This window comes from Hirsutella rhossiliensis (assembly GCF_020360975.1).
Source record: "Hirsutella rhossiliensis strain HR02 chromosome Unknown scaffold00001, whole genome shotgun sequence".
Classification (NCBI taxonomy): domain Eukaryota; kingdom Fungi; phylum Ascomycota; class Sordariomycetes; order Hypocreales; family Ophiocordycipitaceae; genus Hirsutella; species Hirsutella rhossiliensis.
In genome coordinates, this window is record NW_025408667.1 from 6,460,630 (window position 1) to 6,479,794 (window position 19,165).

Consider the following 19,165-nt stretch of genomic DNA (forward strand, 5'->3'; position numbering starts at 1 on the left):
CTTATTTGATTTCTCCGAGGGTCCTGGTATGTCGGCATTTGAAGGCCATTTCCATTGCGTCTGGTCGCCACTGGCGACGAACGGTTCATCTCTCTGGCGCTAATGATGAAGCTGCTGGCGTTTTCGGACGCCGAAACCCAACGTCATGTCGTTAGCTAGGTAGCTGGCTTCAAGTGGCTTCATGGAAGACAAGCTAGAACTTTCCATAACGAGGTCATGACGAATCCATCCGCCTTTGGGGGTCTGGTGGAGCCCACGCACGTCCCGGCGCGCCACCGCATCGGGGCATGGGACTGCACCAATGGATTTAGCGGCAGGCAATGTTGGACGATGGAGCGAGATATGCGACAGGTCCGGACCAAGGGTTGCGCGGCGGATGAGGAGGAGGATAAAAACGTTCCGAGTCAGCCGCTTGTGTCATTGTCGTCAAAGTTATCGCGGGAGATTGGCAAGTCCACCACTCATCCTGGGATTAGGTAATGTTGCCGCGGTCCGTCTTAGCACCCGACGCATTCCGCCACCGCCAATTACTCAAGCTCGCGCAACCTCAGTTTCGCGTCCCCAGCTTCGAGTCCCGTCACCAAGCTTTACGCGCATAATCATGCCTCCCCGTCTCGTTCCCCTCCGCCCACCGCCTCTACCTCTTACATCCCTCCTCTTCCGCCATCTCACCGTCTTCCGGCGTCCCTCGTCGACCTTTACCCCGCGCCCCTCCCCGCCCAAGCTCCCTGCTGACCAGCAAGCCGAGTTCGAGCGCCTCCAACGCACCGCCGCCGTCTCCTCGGCCTTCCAGCCTGTCTCAACGGCCACTGCTTCTGCCACCACCGCCACGCCGCCCGCCACCCAGCAGCCCCGGCACACTATCGACACTGCCGACGACAACAGCCGCAACGACGACGACAACCAAGTCAACCGAGGTCTGTTCCGCGGCGCGCCGCCAGAGTTCAGTGGCCATGTAAACCCCAAGACGGGCGAGGTTGGGGGCCCCAAGAATGAGCCGCTGCGGTGGGGAGTTGCCGGCGACTGGAGCTACAACGGACGGGTTACGGATTTCTGAGCACGCGCCGCGCATCGTCGAGACGGAACTGGTGACCGATCTCTCGTTAAGCATCAAACACCACGCATCTCCCATGTCGTCTCTTGATCTGACATGGGCGCTGGTAGGCAAGCACGTCAAGGCACTCGACTCCCAGCTTGCCGTGTACAAATTCTACCACTCCATCAAGTCTCAGCACCTCCAAAGTCCACCAAACCACGACCCAGTTCAACCGGCCTTGGCTGTTCAGATGAGCCCGGTTACTGTATATACATGCGTTTGAATTATAGTGGGGTTCTGGAATAGAGAATAGAGGCTATTAGGCACCGTCGACATCGAATCAACGTCCCCGCAAGCATCATGAGTCGTTTCCCGATGACTCGCGGTAATGCCACTGTGTCAGCATAATGACGCCCCACGGGATATTCTTATGTCTTCTCTTCTTTCTTGTTCCGGCCCGGACTCTAGCCATTCCTTGTCGCCGCCGATGATTTACTTCTTGTCGCCGCCCGTAGACTTTTCGGCAGCGTCGGCATCCACCATTTCGACGTTTTCGTTTGGTGCGGCCTTGATGTCTTGCGGCGCCTCAGCAAGCCGTCTTTCGTGAGCCAAACGGTTTTCCTTGTCACCCTCGCTGGGCTCGCGTTCCTTGTCGCCCGTGTCGGCGCTCTCCTTCGGGGCCTCCTCGGCGCCCCTCCTGTGCCAGCTTCCTATTATCTCGCTCCGCAAAATGCCCACGTCATGGTCCTTTCCGGGCTGGAGCTTGGGCTGGTGTTGTTCCAGGCCGTTGGTGTTGCCAAAGCTGGCCGTGACTTCCTTCATCACCTTGCGCATGCGTTCTCTGCGAGCCTTTCCGCGCAGTCTTGCCTGCGGCTGTCCCCCGTTCTCCACCCAGCGAATGCTCTCAACCATGTAGCTGATCCCGTCATGAACCGACTGGCGCGCGCCATACTGGCCGCCAAACTCGCGGCTCGAGATGCCAAACCGCGTCGTCGCCGCGTACTTGACCAATTTGGGGAGGATGAGGACATTGACGTGAAGGTCGCGGTTGGTCGGGATGGACAGCGGCCCAGATTGGGGTGGCGAAGTGATGAGGCCCTCGGACTCGAGGTCGAGCGACTCGTTTGCCCGGTTCTTCGTTTTGCGGCGATGGCCGTCGTCTAAGTCGAACGCGGCGCTGTCGAAATCCTCGGCCCATTCGCCCTTGATCCAGCCGCCGTGGATGCAGGCTGCCATGACATCCGAGTCGTCCGTGTAAATGTCGGTCCCCCAAAGGTATGCCCTCGCCGTGATCTCCTCGCGAGCCGGCGCTGACAGATGCACCCGCGGCACCTTGACGGTCAGGATGCAGTTCTCCTTACCTTCAACCACGTCCCAGGGAAGCGGCCTCGGGTTCGAGGAGTAGCCCCTGTGTGAGGGGGTGTTGGGCAGCAGTCGCCCTGGCCTCAATCCTGCCTCGTAGATGAAGTCGCCGAGGTGGTGTCGGGGTCGATGGGCCACTGCGTCGAGCACGGCTTTGGACGTGATTGTCATCTTGGGCTTTGGTGGAATGATGGGAGTTGGGCTCTGCGCGGATTGTTTTGCCTGCGACCCCGGGGTCTGCTGAGCTGCCCGAGGCCCGTGGTGGTGATGGTGGTGGTGGTGCGGAGCAGGGGCCCCCCTTTCGGTCGGGGACGCTGCCAATGGACCGCCCTTGAGGTTCTTAAACGGGGCGACTGCCGCGGTGGGGGATGAGGTGGCCTCGGACGCATGGTGGTGGTGGTGGTGGTGATGGCTGTATTCGCGTAAGAATTGGTCAGACAGCATGTGGAGGGAACGGGGTGTAGGAGCGTACTGGTGGTGATGGTGTTGGTGCGCCTTTGTCCGCTTGTTGGTGCGAGCCCCTGGGGTGGCCCGGCCCGAAGTGTCGTCGTCTCCGCGAGTCTCGTCATCTTTGAGCTTCCGTCTCCTGCCCTTGCCCTTGCCAGCAGCCTCGGGGCCCGAGTCGGGCGCTGCATTCTCAACGTCTTCACGCTTGATCGACGGCGCATTGCCGTACGCTGCGACGGCGCCCGACGCGGCCGGGCTCGACACGCCTATGGCGCTGACTCCGCTTCCAATGCCCGAGAACATGCGCCCAAACTCGCTCTTGATGCCTGGCTCCCCAGCAGGTCCCGGATGCTGGGGTTGGGCCCCCTGTACGGCTTGGGGCAAGGGAGAAACGCGGCCCTTTCGGTTGATGTCTTGAACAGCAAGCAGGTTCCGCTGGTGGATGCCGGGCCCAGCCGATTCCTCGACAGTGCGGTTGCGTGAATCAAACGGCAACGGGTTGTGGCCGCCGTTGTACGCAATCGAGGGTGGCTGTGGCGGCGGCGGCGCTTCTTCGGCGTGACGGGGGCGATGCAAGGGGTAATGCTGAGTTTGCTGGTGCTGCTGGTGCACGTGATCGATCCGGGAGTGTTCAGGCGGCTCGAACGGCGCGGCGTTCGAAGAGGCTTGGGGGTGAGGCGGCGGTTGCGAGGCGGACGGATATCTTTCCGGAGGCGCGGCCTGATACGCGGGTGCATGTTGCGGCGGGTAGGAGCCGGATGACGAGGGAGGTTCTGCCGGCGGTCGCTGATGGTCCATGGGAGCTCGATAGTTGGACTCGGCGCTAGGACGCCCCCATTGCGTGTCTCTGGGGTCGCGCTGGTCGCGATTTTCAGGCGGAGGGCCGTACTGGGGCTGGCTGGTGTGCGATTCGCGGCGGCCCATTTCGCGCGGCGACAACATGTGCCGGTGGGAATCACCCGAGTACGCTCGCTCCCTGCCTGGTCGTTCTCGCGGCTCGGGTACGCCCTGCCGCTCGCGCTCTGCTCGAAAACGATCTTCGTATGCGTACGGTCTCGGCCCCGAACGCTCGGGGTTGTAGTCGATAACCGGCGCGGACCGGCCGACCTCTTCCCGACGGGCGTATGCTTCGTCGGGCCTGGCCAAGTCCATGGGTCGGGGCGCGACGTTGCCATAGGGCTTCGGCTGATTAGCGCCAGGCGTGCCGGCGGACAAGCTACCCGGTTCCCTCGACGTGTCAGCGGGGGCGGATGGATGGCGCGAGTGGTAGCCGGCCTGAGGCGTGCCATAGCGCTGGAGATCGGGGGTCGAGTAGTGGCCGCGGGGAGACGGGGCGGTGCTGCCGCGCGGATCGTAAGGGCGTTGATGATCGGGAGTCTGCGGACGACGAAAGGGAGGGTATTCGGACGAAGCCGAGTGCATCCGGGGCGACGCATGCACAGAGGAAGCGTATCCGGAGCTCGAGCCGGGTGCGGCGGGAGCGACGGCGTGCGGCGGGTAGTGCTGGGAGGGCGGAGGCTGGGAGTCGCGCAAGGCGGGAGGCGGGCCGCCAAGCATGGAGGATATGGACATGGAGCTGCCGGCGGCGCTGCCGGATCGTGAGAGGGAGCCCAGGGCAGGGAGCTCGCGGGCCGAGGGAAAGGCGTTTGACGGCCCAACTGGGAGCGGCGGCGGTCTCGGGGGCGGCGGCCCGTACGCCATGGCAGGCTGGGAGGAGGGATGCTGGTGCGGCGGTTGGGGAGGCGAGGACGGCGGCGGCGGCGCCATGGCGCGGCCAAGCTGTCTGGCTGGCGGCAGAGACGAGGCGCTCTGGGCGCGGGCGTGGCCCAGGTCGGGGAGGCTTGAGCGGGCGGCGGGGGGGTAGTAGGGCGTATCGGAGGTGCGTCGATGGTCGGTCGGGTAGGCCGAGAAGGGCGAGTGGTTTGCGCCGGGCGACGGGGTGGCGTGAGGCCGAGGGAAGGGCGAGGCGATTGCTGGGGAGGCGAAGTTGTTGGGGTTTGCAGGAGCTGCAGCAGCCGGAGCGCGGTACTGGTGCTGGCGCTGCTGCTGGGGGCGCTGTCTTGGGTCCATGGCGGCGCCGAGAGTGGGTTAGTTGGTAGGCTGCTTACTCCGTAGCACTCCGTAGGTTGTTTTTTTCTAGCTCCAAAATTCCGACCCGTTCCGTTTGCTTCTACCTAGCTTCTGTCTGGGGCGGGCGAATGGCGAAGCAGGCGGTTATTGAAAAAGACGGTAACACGAACCACAGGACCGATGCGGGCGACAAGAAGCTCTGCCCTTGGGCCAGCCACTCCTGCTGCCCGGGCCGTTACGGGTGCAAAGGCTGGTCAGGCGTCGACGGCGCCGCGCAGGGGTATGAGAAAGAGTTCAAGGCAAGAAATGTCGTCCAGTTGTCGGGGCGCCGGCGCCGGCGTCGGAGCAGATGCGTGGCGCGGCGGACGGGGAGAAGAGAGGAGTAGGGTGCAAAGGCGAGGTGAGCTGGCTGACAGCCGAGAGCAAATTCAGCGACGGTATGCCGCGGCGTTGGGCCCCAAGGTGCTGCTTGCTCCCTCATCAGCCGGGCCAAGGCGAGGGAGTTTGAGCAAGGGGTCAAGTATGCGGCAGTATCAGACGGGATATGGGTTGGCAGCCAACATGGAAGAAGGCCATGAACATGTTGGAGACCGTGTTTACATGCATGCATGTAGTCCCAGGGCCATGTTTGCGCACTGCACGCAGAGATAGAGAGAGAGGGAAAGCGAGGGTGAGAGAGAAGAAATGTCGCTTGCCTCACCTTTGCAAGACCGAGGCACAGGGGGCGGCGATTGGCAGATGGAGCTTAAACCCCCAGGAAGCCAAAAAGCCTAGTGGGGCCGCATGGAGAGCGCCATTGGTGGCGGGAGGGGGCGAGACACTAAGGTACTGTAGGTACGTTATTAGGGTCACGGATCCTCTTTCTTTTTGGGCCCAAATTTCGACATCAGCCAACGCGCGTGGTGCGACCTCTTGACACGGCCCTCGTCAACAAGCATGGCCGACTGCACACTGCACCGCGCTCACCTTTACGTGCGAGTGCGTCAAAGTCTACGCCGCCCATCGTCCAAGACATCGCGACGTCACACATCATCTCAGCCAGACCTCCAGGCCCACCGGTTAACCAGGCACGGCGGCACGAACCGAGCCGCTGATTGGATGCCGTGTCTCGAGACGGGTCTGATGTTATAACAACAAGAGCCGTGGTCCGCTTCCGGTCCGTCGCTACTGTGTGCCGACACCTCCCCGGATCACGCATCTCAATCGGATGTCTCTGTGCGACTGTCGATCGGGCCAACGAGACAAAGCCTCTTGATTGGCCGGCCCTGTCTTGCTTGGCAGCCAACGGCCTTTCTGCCAGGCACGCCCGCGGCCGACCCTTTCTCGTCCAACGGCCCCCGACGCGAGCCATGCTTCGATCTGAGCACCTTGTGTGGAATGCTGTGCCGGACAAAGAAGCGACCGACCTTTATCCTTGGGAGCGCCAACCCATGCCTTGGGAGAACCCAAATGATGCCTCTTGCCTCTTCGGGCCTCCCGAGGCAGCACGGCAGGCAGATGCAGTCGCGGCACATGGCCAACGAGGCATTGCATCCCCCGACTTGCCATCTTGTGACAGGCACGCAGACTCGTTGCATGGGGCCTGTAGAGCTGAGAGGCCGTTGACATGTGCTCTGCATCCTCTGTTTTCCCGCACAGTCCGTACGACTCGGCAGATCGGGCCTCATGACGCCTCTATAGACGGCATGGTGCCCTGCGCGCTCCTGTGTGCACCGAGTGAGCGCGTAAGCCTCTCCTTTCCCGCCTTGTTGAGTCCTCGGAGGTGTTGTCGGCCGTGCTGTTGGACAGCCTTAGGCACAAGTCTCGAGAGACGAGTCCAGTTGCTCCTCTTTTCGACTCTCGCAGACCGGTCGTCTTTGCTGTCCAAAATCTGCTCCGACGCCGGGGTAAAGCTCTGGCCCCCCCGGAACAGATTGCCCACGGTATTGAAGTACCAGGCAGCTCACCGCTCGCCGCATTCGGTACTGCCACATGCTCCTTCCAAGCTTCCTTGTTCGCCGCAGATTCACAAGGACAACTGCTGCGTTTCGTCATCTAAAGCCTCCCCCAAGCGCAATGAAACAAGGCCTTTTTTGCCTCAGGCTCCTACTGTGGGCATGGAGGAGCCTCCTTCGACCCGCGCCCAGGAAAACATCTCCTTACCGGACCAACCCTCGCAATCCGAGCCCTCCTTCGCTTCCCCTCGACGCCTTGCCGACGCCGTCTCGCCGAAACGCCGCTTCGTCAGGCCACCTTCTCCTTCGAGCCAGTGCCTCCCGAGCAGAATAGGCCATGGCACAAAGTCGTCGTCTTGGGGACTTTGTCGCGACGGTCGCGGCTGAGCAGGGACTCGAGCTGAACCCGTCACACCCTCCCTTTAACCATCACGATTCACCCATTCTCCGCCCCAACCGCGCCCCCAACCACGTCCTGCTGTATCCGGGCTCCTTCAACCCTCCCCACCGGGGTCACCAGGCGCTCCTCGACCATGTCTTGCGTAACGCCGGCGACGACCTTTTCCTCGCCGCCGCCATCATCCTCCCCACCGATGACGATAAGCTTGCCGCCAAGAACACCAAGGACGAGCAGCCCTTTCTGCTGACCAAGGCAAAGAGAGCAAATCTTTGGCACGAAGCGGGCCTCCCCAAGGATCGCGTCTGGGTCTTCGAGGGATCCGAGGACTCGTGGAAATCCTTCCGCGCCCGGTTGCAGAAAAACCTGGCACGGCGTTGCATCGACTTGAGGTTTGTACTCCTGGTCGGTCCCGACTGGATCAGTTCGAGAGCCGCCTCCGACCCCAAGAGCTGGGACTGCGTCGAGGCTCTCACGAGCGACGTCTCGCGCCCCGTCGACTTTCGCTATCCCTATTCTCTCCGCCAGCTCCCGGCATGCTCCATGTGGGAGCCGTGCTCGCTTCAAGGCGATGCACCGCCGAGCAAGGTAGCCATCGACGCGGCCGCCGGTAAGAGCCTTTCCCCACAGCACCACCAGCCGGCTACATTTCTGACTGCTCGTCTCTTCCCGCGGATCCAGCCCGAGGCAAAGCAATCGAGCTACCCGCTTTGCCGGTCGTCACCTCTTGGAAGTGCGAGACGTTGAGAAAGCCTTTGCGCCGCTACCGTTTTGTTCCATGTCAGCTGCCGAGGCTCGAGCGGTCAGGAGCGCCCAGCTCTACCGAGATCCGTCGCATCATCGCACTACGTCAAGGGCGTCAGCTGAAGGAAGAACTGGACAAACTCGCAATCGGCCCGTCACTCTTGTTGCAATATGCCCTTGAAGGAGGTCCCTATTCGGCGCCAGCAATTCGAGACAAGTCACTGGACTATGGGGCCCGAAAGGCAAAGGCTGATGAACAGGTGATATGGTAACAGTGGCGCCAAACCACGGTCAAGGACGCTGCGAGGAGCGGCCGTCATCTTCCTGCACAAGACACATCCTCTCTTTGGAGGCTAGAGGATGTCGACTTAATCCGATCAGGGGCTGCCAACCTTGACAGTACTCGCTTTACGCCTGTTGCGTCACCTCAGGCTAGGTAGGCTCTTGATACCACTTGCAGTATGAAGAATCTACTATCCATCAGGATACCTTGTATGTCCAATAGCTCTTGGGTCAGGCCATCGCCAACTGCTTACCCCAAGTTCATGGTGAGCTGACCCAGAGGTGAGTTAGTCGGAATTTGTCCACCTACCCTGTATCCCGCCATGTCTGGTCTCCAACGGCCCGTTCCGTCCTGTGACTGTCTCGTCCGTGGTCTTGCATTTTTCATCCCGTCGGACCTCGACTTTGAGCAAATTAACTGTGCAGCCCGCGAGTATGACTATCGCGGCGAGTCTCGGCTGACAAGAGAGCGGCTAGATGCCGCGGGCCTCATCGCAAATGCGGGGTCTGGGGCATTTGGTCATTCGACCCCAACTCATGTTATACGAGGATGTCGCCGTCAGGACAGCGGAAGGAGGAACAGTGGCATGAGGACTGGTTCATCTCGGCATCCACTGTGCCAACTGTCATCCCCTCTCGAGAGCGACGGGTCAATCATCTGGTGGCGCTTCGCGAGCCCGGCTTCGTAACGGGACAATGAGGCGGGAGTGGACAGCGGCAAGAAACAACTGGACGGTATCCCCCATGGCCAGCGAGCTGGTGCCGAGCACATGACAGCTGGGGATAGCAACTGTGTCCTTGTGATGCCCAGTCTAGCGCGGAGACACATCGAGTGCCCCTTGGCGTAAATATAACCAGCCATTGCTCTTTCAACCCCTCCCCCTTCCCTTACCTCATCCTGGTCCTTTTCGATTTACTTTTTCAAAATGCGGAACCTCTCCGCCCTGTCTGCCTTGGGACAGGCTTGTGAGGGTGAAGGAAAGGGTGTGGGAGACGGGGCGGCGAGGGGGGGGGGTGAGCTGCCCTCATCCATGCCCAACGCTTCTTGTTGCTCGCTTCACAAACCGAATATCATCGGGCGCCTGCACTCTGGCCAGCCCTGGCACCGTGGGGAGTGAAGCGGCGGACCCGACAGTTTGGGAAGTCGTACCATGTTCTGACCGTTTCTGGACCCTGTCAAGCTACGAGGCCGCTCCATGTGACAGGTCTGCTTCTGCCGACATCCTCTGACTCTCTCTGGGCCTTTGGGGCGAAGGGGATGTCTTAGGCACATCCGCAGACACGATAGCGCGGCGGGGGGGAGGGAGACTTGTAGGGCCTGCCGGCTCATTGGAACGGACGCGGGTTGGCGGGTGAGGTGAGCATGATAGGGGGTGTGGATGGGTGTGGAGACGACAGGGCTGGTGCCTTTCCCGGACGGCAGCTCTTGGGTCGACGATGTTAGATGACTGGTTACTGGAAGCTTCACCGGTCCATCAGGGGGGCAAATGGGGGTAAGATGATGGCACCGTTAGGCCTGATATGGCGGCCACATGTTCTTGCCGGCCCTTGCCTAGTCCCGACTGAGATAGTCGAGGTTTCTCCTTGGTTCGAGGACGGGGCTAGAGGAATAAGGACGGACCAAGGTAAGAAAAGAAAAACCATGGCGCAAGCTCTAGACGTTTTCTGCTCTGCCCTGTCGGCGTCACTCGGTGATAGCCAGCCCGCCGGCGCCAACGATCAGCTCCCCCTCAGGGCTGAATGAGGGAAGCTGTGATTTGAACCCATGAACCATGGCCCTGTGCTTCCCCCTCCCCATCTTTTCCTCTCCTCTCAGCCCGTTGTTTTGTTTTGTCAAGATCGATCGACCCGCAACCTGGGGATGGGACGCCGTCTCCATGGACTGACTTGCCAGGGCAGCTGTATGTCTCCGCAGATACACCGTAATTGCACAAAACGCGAGTCGTTAGGTTGCACGTCCTGTTCCTTCGGTGAGTACTTCATCCGGCGGATGCCTTCAGGGCATCGATCCGCCATTTTCAGCCGTTCCAGACTGTTGGAACAAGGGGGTTGAAATACGTGAATACGTGCCGGGGGCGGGGGCAGATGATACAGGATACTGGGATGCTTCTGCTGTTTATCGTGATTCCCTCTTTTCCCACGTGGGAACAAACGCCCGGCTGGGCAAAGGCATGAGGACTGGAGTTTGGTGAGATGAGGCAGGTTGTTGGGATGCGTCTGTGTTGTATGGTGTCACAGCTCTTGGGATGAGACTGTTGTCCCTGTCGACGTTTCGTCGGTAGTTGTCTGCGTCCGCTGCTTCTTTGCACAATGATAGCAAAGGAACGGCAAGGAGACTTAGATGGCGGGGCAAAGGCACTTGGATTCATGAAGCCACCGGCCCGTTTTCTAGAGACACCTCTTTGCCGCCATGCTTCGAACAGGACCCAGCCTCCGGTGGTAAGGGGGGCTCTGTTTTCGTATTCGTTGAGCTAGAGGAACTTGAGAGTTCTGGATGTATTCCTCCACGCTGAACTCTTTCCCGTCCAGCTCGCCTGGTAATGACTTACGCGTTCCTGACGATACCCCTCCCTTTGGTTCTGACAGCTCAGAACACACAGAAAGAGGCAAAAGAGGCGGCCAAGCTAGTGGAACTTGAATATAACCCAAGTACGACGTGTTTCGTACAGCGGCATATGTACACTAGAGCCTAGAGCCAGCCTCACCCAGAGCTACAGTGAAGAAGACGATGGTGGGAGGGGTGTCCTGTCTGTCAACCTCAAGGGGGGAGGGGGGTTAAGGCGACGGCGAACAAAGTCGACACGGAAAAGGGCCCCGCAAGCACACACACACCCACCTATGCATGTACGAGCGTCCGCTATGGATGATGGATGCCGCGCAGCTCAAGTGGCACCCCCTAGTCACATGCCCGGCGAGCCATGCGTGCGTGCGCGTCCTGGCATCGTCTGCGGGCGAGGCTTGCTGCAGACGCTGCCCTGGATGTGTATGTGCACGATGCCTCGCTCAAGCGTTTTCGATAGAAGCGGATATAAATATATACGCTCGAGCAGAGAGGCGTCATGAGTCACAAGATGGCGTCGATTCATTTCCCAGAGTCTCGGGTCCGGGCACGCAATACCGCAGGGGTCGTCTTTATTTGCCACGCTGGGGAAATAAAACGTTTATTGCGACGGGGCCAAGCTTGCTGTTTTCTTTTTTCTTTGTCAGTCACTTGCCTCGGCCTTTCTTTTTGCTACCGAGTTTGATTCGAATGCCATCGTCCTCTTTTAGGTGTCGTGGCAGTACCGCATGAGACATGGGGGGAGAAACCATGATGAAAGGGGCGAGACCTGGTTTCTTTTTCCACGCCTCGTCTTTCTTTCCAATATACTTGAATCTTTGATAAGCCTGCCGGCGGCGTCAGAATATGCGCTGCCTGCAGGAACGTGAAAGAGGAAGAGGCGAGCAGTGAATTCATTAGACAGCGGCGGAACCGCGGATCGGATCCTCCCAGGGAAGAGACACCCTCTGTCTGAATGTGCGGTGCGGCCGGTGCTGATTCCTCTATGCAGAGATGGCTTGCGTCGGCTGGCATCACAAGGTTTGATATCCAGCATCTAACAAGCAGCCCGGCGAGCAGGCTCCCGACTACGTACGCCATCTCAACGTCCTGGCCTTTTTCCTCTGACTGGGTTAAGTTAACTATTGCTCATGGACCACATGAATGTCTGGACCTTGTAAGCAGTCATTGTTACCTGGTCTCCGCTCACCAACGTGAAGCCTACAAACTTGCTCCTTTCTTTTTGCCCATTAGGGATTATCCATGCTGGCTCAGCACAAAAACGCACGCCCTCCCTGTCTAGCTCTGCAAAGATCCCAAGTCCTCATCGCTGCAGACGCTCATTTGTGAGCCAACTTGCAAATGTACTTGAGCGAATAGGGTTAAGAGGATATGTTTTGTGCAGTAGCGCTTGCTGGAGAGCTCGAATGGAAGCCTCCCCCTTTCTCCACGCCCCTTAACCTTGCAACTTTCTCTCTTCTTCCTTTCTTAATCCCTTCTTATCTTCTCTTGTACTGGTACTTGGTGCCCCTTTGTGACTGATCCCCAACGTGCGACATCAATTCCCGAGGCCCATGCCCGGGCGGTTTGGATGCACGACGAAGCCATACAGGCTGCGTGGACGTCCCGTGCCACGTCCGGGATGTCAAGGGGTTGGTAGGAAAACGACAGAAAAATATCCATGCCCACTGCGTACGTGGCTCGCGGTACGGATACGCACGAGTCCCCTTGCCATCCGCGTGTGTGAGAGTGTGTGTGCGCGTAACAAGGTGCCGCAGCAAGGCAAGCAAGCGGCCATCTCCATGTGCTGTCAGCTGTGTCATTCGCGTGCATCTCAGCTGCGTCAGGTGATGATTGTTCACCTCGACTGCAAGAGCTGCAAGAGTGACCGCGTTTGCACGTTTCCTTGTCGGCTTTTGAGCCAATCTTCTCCAACACCCACTCGGCCACCACCTGTCTCGCCATCCATGTCCAGTAGAGTCTCAGACCTCAGAATACAGCAAAAGCACGCTCGAGCATATGCACAAGGGGGAATTCCGGGTTTTCGGGTTATCGACAAGGATGCTTGGCTGCATCGCCATGCTTCATCGTTGTCCCGCGGAGCTGGATGCTGGGTTGGCCTTCTCCACGGCCTCGTGCTTTCGATTACGGCAGTAAAAGCGCAAGCGTTGTTGTCTCTTCTCGCCCCGGACGAATAGCCCGGACACCCCTCCCTTCTCCTTCGGCCTGGTGTCTGGATTCCCGCCAGGTATACGGAGTACCTACGGAGTAGACGTACCCATGTTTGTTATGTAGTGTGCATGTTGTTTCCATCATATTCTGCCTTCAACACACGTTGGGTGCGGTTCCTGGGTACCTATGTAGAGGTAAGACTTTTGTGAGGATATCCCCAGATGGGTGGTGCTCACTGACCAGCCCCCTTCAACGTGGTATCCCAGGCCAAGCTACATATATACATAGCGTCTCCTCTTGCGTCGAACGGGCCGTTTTTGTGGCGGTTTTGTTTTCTTCTAGGCGCGAAGCGAGGCCGAAGGCGAGCGGCGTCGTTTACCTTGACGGGCGCCTACATGACGGGGCCGCCACAGCCAGGGATCACATCGGTGTCATTGATGACCGAATTTGATATCCGATCTCCATGAGCTACGATGTGCTGCAAAATCGCAACGGGGCGCCGCTCCTAAATGCCGGGTCGAAAGCATCTGTCGATCTAGGGGAGAGGGGGAATCTGACAACACGGAGGAGATAAGTTCCTTCCCCTGCGTTTACCCTGTCGCTTCTCCTCTTTTCTGTTCCATCTAGGATATGTCACTGTCACATGATACCTGCTGCCAGTGTCCAAGAATCGTCATCGCTGGGATAGCATCTCGACTTTCTTTGCGACAGAGGCGGATGAGCACAGACAGACACGCAGTCTCTTTATTTGAATGCAGGTTTTTTGACACAACCCCCATAGTTCACACACACGGATTATGTGTAGTAGTAAAATTTGTACAAAACAGCCACCGGCATAACGGACAAGCACTGTCTGCCCGTGAGTCCTCATGCTCGGGATAGGCGCGCAGCTTGGTTCGGATGCGCCACTTGCCGATGTACTTTACGAACCGGCGCATCAGACTTTGCAGGGTCTGCCCACCGAGCTCGTCTGCCGCCTCAGTACCCCGTAGGCGAGCTGCTACCGCTTGAACCCGGTCTGTGGTGGCTGCGAAGAAGAGGCCCTCCGTACCATGATGTAACGGTGCGAGGAAACTCAATGGCTTGATTACACACACACACACACACACACACACAAACACATATATAAATATATATATATTCTACATGAAAACCAAGAATGCCTGAACAAAGTGGTGGGAGCGAGGTGGCTGCAAGGCCGACTGGCTGAGTGAGCACGAGGCATGTGGGTGAATACAAGAAGAATGCGGGACGGCCCGGACGGTGACAGCACGGGGCCCGAACCGCATCACCGCAATAAATAGCTGACAGGAGTGGCGGGAAACGAGCCAGCGATGTGGCGCTGGAAGTCGGACGCCCATTATTGTCTGGTTGTCTAGATTGCAGGCCGTATTCGAGACAATGGGCTGTGGCTTGCTTCCTCTCTCATTTCTCCCCCGTGCCGTGTACTCGGACGCCTATTCACCTACAGATACTCGGCGGATGAGCAAAATATATCTGCAAGTATTCATGGGACGATGTGACGGCGGAGGAGAAGTCCAAGGCCTTGGAGCAAGGGGGTGGACTGAGAGCATTGCGCCGTCGCCTCCCCGTCGCCTCCCCCGTCGTCAAGGTAACAGAAGACGGAATGGAAGCTGTTTCTCCCATACTATTCGACGACGGACAATCTACATGGGGGATGGCGGCGACAGGGGCGCCTGGTCTCGGCGTGACGGGCGATGAAGGCCGCCCAGCCCCGGGCCGTCTTTGCAGGCCAGGGATGACGGGCTGCGGCAGATGGTGGCTGCAGCCGCCGGCTAGAGGAACAAACAAGAGCAGGTGCAACTGCTCGAAGGCTCGACGTCATCCAAGGGGCGGCAGAGCTTCAATGCGACAGGGTAGGGTTTCTCTCCTGTGCGTTGTCAATAGCGGCTCTATTGATTCGGCCTCGGGACACCCTGTACTGGGTGTCTTCAAATTGTAAGTTGCCGGCGTGAGAGCGAAGCGTCTCGGTCCACGGTGTTCCGGCGCCACATGCTGCGTCAAGGCCGGACAGGTATGTACTGCATGTAATAAAATGGTCTGGCCCCTTGGCATATCTACCCGACCGGGCCACCTCCTGTGCCCGGCGTCGTCGAGACTCGCTGGGCGGTGGACACACGGGCATGGACCGGGGCCACGGGCCATGCGGTTGATCGGGGGTTGTATGTACAGCACAGCACGGGCGTTTATATGCATGTTGGGTCTTCGGCCTGGCCGTGAGGCGGAAACATACATGCTGTCTGTATCTGTACAGCATCGTGACGGGAGAGCTGGGGCACGGATGTGGTGGTCAAGGACAAGACGCAACAAGAGAGTACTCTTTCTGAGTAGACGTATCATGTATAGCACAGTCTACTTCATCCCAGTACAATACTGCTTGTTGGCGGGACCTTTGGACCACCCCGGAGCTCCCTGATCCTGGTGAGTGCTTGCAGGAGCATTGCCATCATCAAGACTTAGGCACAGGAACCCCACCGCCCTCAAATCCCTCTCCTTTCTTTATCTGCGCGTGTTTGCCAAGTGTTGGTTCCATGGTGCTGCACCGCATGAGGACCTACACAACATGACTGGGCGTGACATACGTTGATGCGGAGAACGCGGGCAACAAACATACAGTCCCCCATTCGAGTGAGCGCAGACATCTTACCACTCCGGTAGGTACCAATACTCCTCGACATGCAGATTTCTGCACATGTGGTATCCATACAGGTGCCTGTGTGTACATTGACGGACTCTGTACAGCCTCAATTCCCACATCTGTTGGCTGAGGAGCTTCCGCATGCACTGCGGAACCCTGCCCTGGATGTACGTGCATGAGCATAGCTACATGGTGCCTATGCTCCAGTTCCCATGCACAGTAGAGCCTTGAGTACTGTACTTGGCCAGTAATGCCTGTAGAGAAACCCAATTCCCTATCACGGCCGTTGCGCACAGCCCAGCCGCCCCGATCATGTTGGTTTCCCTTCCCCCTCTTCCAGGATGAGTGAGCCTCATGACTGATGTACCCTGCCGCCGCCCACCTCGACTCTGGACCACGGATCGGCATCCAGATGCAGGCTGGACTCCTTCCAGAGCACGGCCATCAGGGTGAGCGGATGATGGACGGGGTCCAGCCAACACATCCCATGCACAAACACTTCGTCTATGTCATACTTACCCGTAATGAGAGTACGCGACAGGACCAATAACATCACACGGACATCCCACCCTCTCATGAGGAAGGAGAATAGAAGACGAAGGAAGAATGAAGAGACAGAAATTCTTGCAGAGAGAAGAAAGATGCCGGCAGAGCTGCAGAAGCGCCAACAATCTGTCTAAAACATGCCTACCGAGCTACGCTGAAAGACTGCTGCAGGCAGGCAAGCCAGAGATGGTCAGGTACGAAGTACACGCTCCATACATGGCATGCTCTCGTCCGCGCAACCAGAGGCTCTCCTGTACGCGACCTGTGTACGGTACTGCATGAAGTACTCCGTACATGCGGTGTCCTGGCAGGTAAAGCAAGGTAAGATGATGACTTGACCGTCAACAGAGGGTTCAGGCCTCGAAATAGCAACGCAGATGCGCCTGTTAGTTAGTCATGCAGCAAGCCCAAGAAGACGAAACAGCCAGTGTGTAATAAGCTGTACGCGTTCTGTGGGAAAGCTGCCTATGACACAGTTCCTTCCAGGGCGTGCAACCATCTCTCCCTTTCTCTCTCCATGCTGCTCCTCCGCCACTCTCCCCCTTCTACTGGCTACCACCATGAGGAGGACACGATGATACTTATGGGAAAGGAGGGTCATTCAAATGCCTATGTGAAGCCTTGTGTGCAGGCCCCAAATCACAGGCTACTACGGCGTCAATGTAGCTTGATGAATTGCTGAAGGTTCACACATCGATTTATGTAAGTCAAAGTAACAAAGACAAACCCATACACTCCGTCTTGGCTCATACCGGGACCTCTGTCACTCTGACGCAGTCACTCCTCTCTTCGTGCCGGGGCACCCGCATCAACACGCCGCTCCCTCCCTCTGCCAGAGAGGGTGTTTGACATGGGTCCCGCTGCCTGTACCTACTTCGTACTTCGCACGTCGCACTGGAGCTGAAGCGGACAAGCCACCGTCCCATCTGGCTTGAGCATCGGCCCGCCGGTGCAGGCGACCTAAGCCTGCCTGCGCACTTCCTTGGACCATTTTTTATTGCTCACTCTCATACTCGCCTCGCATTTCCCATGGCCGTTCGTCCTCACTTCATCCTCCGCTGGTTTCCAGAATGCCTGTTTTGCCGCCGCGCCAGTCCTGTTTGCCATGTTTGTTCCGCCATTCCTGTAAAAATGGATGCTGTCAACGCTTTGCCCTCACTTGCGCCGCCTGAGTCCCTGCCGTATGGTTGAAAATACAATAAAACGAAGCAATACAGGCAAATAAGCCCGATCAAATCAACAATCAAAGAAAAGGAGCCTGACGATTTCCAAAAGACAAATGCTCATCCCAGTCAAAGTAGACTCCCCCCTGACCCCTAAAAAAACAAACTCAGGTTCGCACCCGTTGAGTCCCAATCTTTCTGTGCCGTAATCCTTGGTTGCTATGCGTGCGAGTGTGCAAACGAGTTCGTCGGAAAGCTTCGAACCAACTCTCCAACAGCATGATGCTCGGTTCACACCGACGCCTTCCTCTTCCTCGATTTGGTTCGCGCGTAAATCGATCTGAAAGGCCTTGTTGCCCCTCGCCCTCCAACTGTCGTTCTTGCTTGCTTTCTGGTTCGCCTCGAGAGCGAGCATTGTTTCTTCCCCATTCTCCCGTCCCGCTGTGTCCCCCTCTTTCCCCTCTGTGCTTTCTCCTGGTGACTCCTCTTTTGGACCTTTGTTAGATCCCCCTCATCTGCGGTGTGGCAGCCGTGATCCAGAGATCTGCAAGCCATCTTCCATCATCTTGCCGTCGACAGGACTTCTCCCTCCATAAGCAGCCGCGCCACAGCGCATGGGCGCAGACGACCAACAACGCATTTGTGAGTCTGGACAGTATAGAAGCAGCCCACATGGCGTCCACGGGGTTTCGCGCGCCGGTCACCCGCAAAAAACAAAAGCACAAGTCCCGAATGGGCCGGAGCAGACTCTAGCGGGCAGCGAGGTAACAACATGTCGTCTGGGACGATTTGGGGAGCTGATGCTCCAACTGCAGACCAAGAGGGGAGGAGGGTAGTGACAAGGATGTGTGGCAGGAGAGGGAGAGAGGGTCAAGAGACAGACATTGAGGGGAGGGAGAATAAGGCCCGTCTCCCCTTTCCCCTTATTGCCTTGTTCTTGAGCCTCTCCGTCACCGCTTACACATCCCCATGCCGTCTCCCAATCTCCCCCGGGCTGGAAACTGCTCACTGGGCGGAGACGTGGCGCGGGTAGTTGGTCATTCTGGTCGTCGGCCGCCGGATCAACTTGGCCCAGGGGTGGTTGCTAGGTTGTTGTCGTTCACGGCAGGCGGCTGCAGGTCTGTAAGTCAGCCTCATGCAAGTCGCGACAAAAAGAGGTTGGCAGGCCGGGAGTGACCGCGGCGGCAGAAGCAGCCAAAGACGGGGAAGCAGAGAAGGGCATGTTGGAAATTTAGCAACGCACAGCATATGTCGTTACCCCTGCCGAGATGAAGTCAGTCCAGTCCCTTGCCGTACATGCGCATGGGATGCGGGTTGGGCACCATGCATCTGGTCCCTTCTCCCAATTACTCACCAGTACTGCTTGCTTACGACGGTGGGTGGGCATCGCCGCTCCGTCTCGATGTACTTGGAACACCACGACTCGACCAGGTGGTAATGGTGCTGGCAGCTCAGCTCTTTCTGTTCCTCTGCTTAGCCAAGCCGCCGACTATGCCACGTCGAGAGGAGGAGAATCCAGGCCACACTCCATCTTGCCCTCTTCAACACCATCGTGAAAACGAGGGCCACGAGATGGATGGTCGCGTCTGAAACTTACGTATATGTAGTTGCACATGGTGACGCGCCTGTCGGTAGGGGCCGGGACGGACGGCGGCCTGAGGTAGTTGGGAGCAGTGGCCGTGTGCTTTGGCTTTGCTCCTCCACGCACGGGTGGACGCCAGAAGAGAGATGTCGGTTTCCGAATCGTCGAAAGCTCGTTGTCGGCTATGTTGCAGGGGCAGGCCGCGCAAGGCGCCGAGGCTGGTTCTCACGAA

General features: G+C 58.4%; 4 protein-coding genes across 4 annotated transcripts; 2 read left to right on the top strand and 2 right to left on the bottom strand.

Annotated features, from left to right (window-relative positions):
* Positions 1–601: 601 nt before the first annotated feature.
* Positions 602–1,057, top strand: HRG_00818 (uncharacterized protein; the record flags this gene model as incomplete). The annotated part of the gene is made up of 1 exon (XM_044859289.1): positions 602–1,057. The coding sequence occupies one exon, from the start codon at positions 602–604 to the stop codon at positions 1,055–1,057; it is 456 nt and encodes a 151-aa protein (XP_044725689.1).
* A 471-nt stretch (positions 1,058–1,528) lies between these two features.
* On the bottom strand, positions 1,529–4,915 carry HRG_00819 (histone deacetylation protein rxt3 domain-containing protein; the record flags this gene model as incomplete). Its single annotated transcript, XM_044859290.1, has 3 exons — positions 1,529–2,575; positions 2,621–2,810; positions 2,871–4,915. The coding sequence occupies 3 exons, from the start codon at positions 4,913–4,915 to the stop codon at positions 1,529–1,531; spliced, it is 3,282 nt and encodes a 1,093-aa protein (XP_044725690.1).
* Positions 4,916–7,186: 2,271 nt separating this feature from the next.
* HRG_00820 (uncharacterized protein) lies at positions 7,187–7,993 on the top strand (the record flags this gene model as incomplete). Its single annotated transcript, XM_044859291.1, has 1 exon — positions 7,187–7,993. The coding sequence occupies one exon, from the start codon at positions 7,187–7,189 to the stop codon at positions 7,991–7,993; it is 807 nt and encodes a 268-aa protein (XP_044725691.1).
* A 10,363-nt stretch (positions 7,994–18,356) lies between these two features.
* On the bottom strand, positions 18,357–18,966 carry HRG_00821 (uncharacterized protein; the record flags this gene model as incomplete). The annotated part of the gene is made up of 4 exons (XM_044859292.1): positions 18,357–18,463; positions 18,595–18,611; positions 18,706–18,812; positions 18,949–18,966. 4 exons carry the CDS (start codon positions 18,964–18,966, stop codon positions 18,357–18,359), a joined length of 249 nt encoding a protein of 82 aa, XP_044725692.1.
* Between the last annotated feature and the right edge of the window lie 199 nt (positions 18,967–19,165).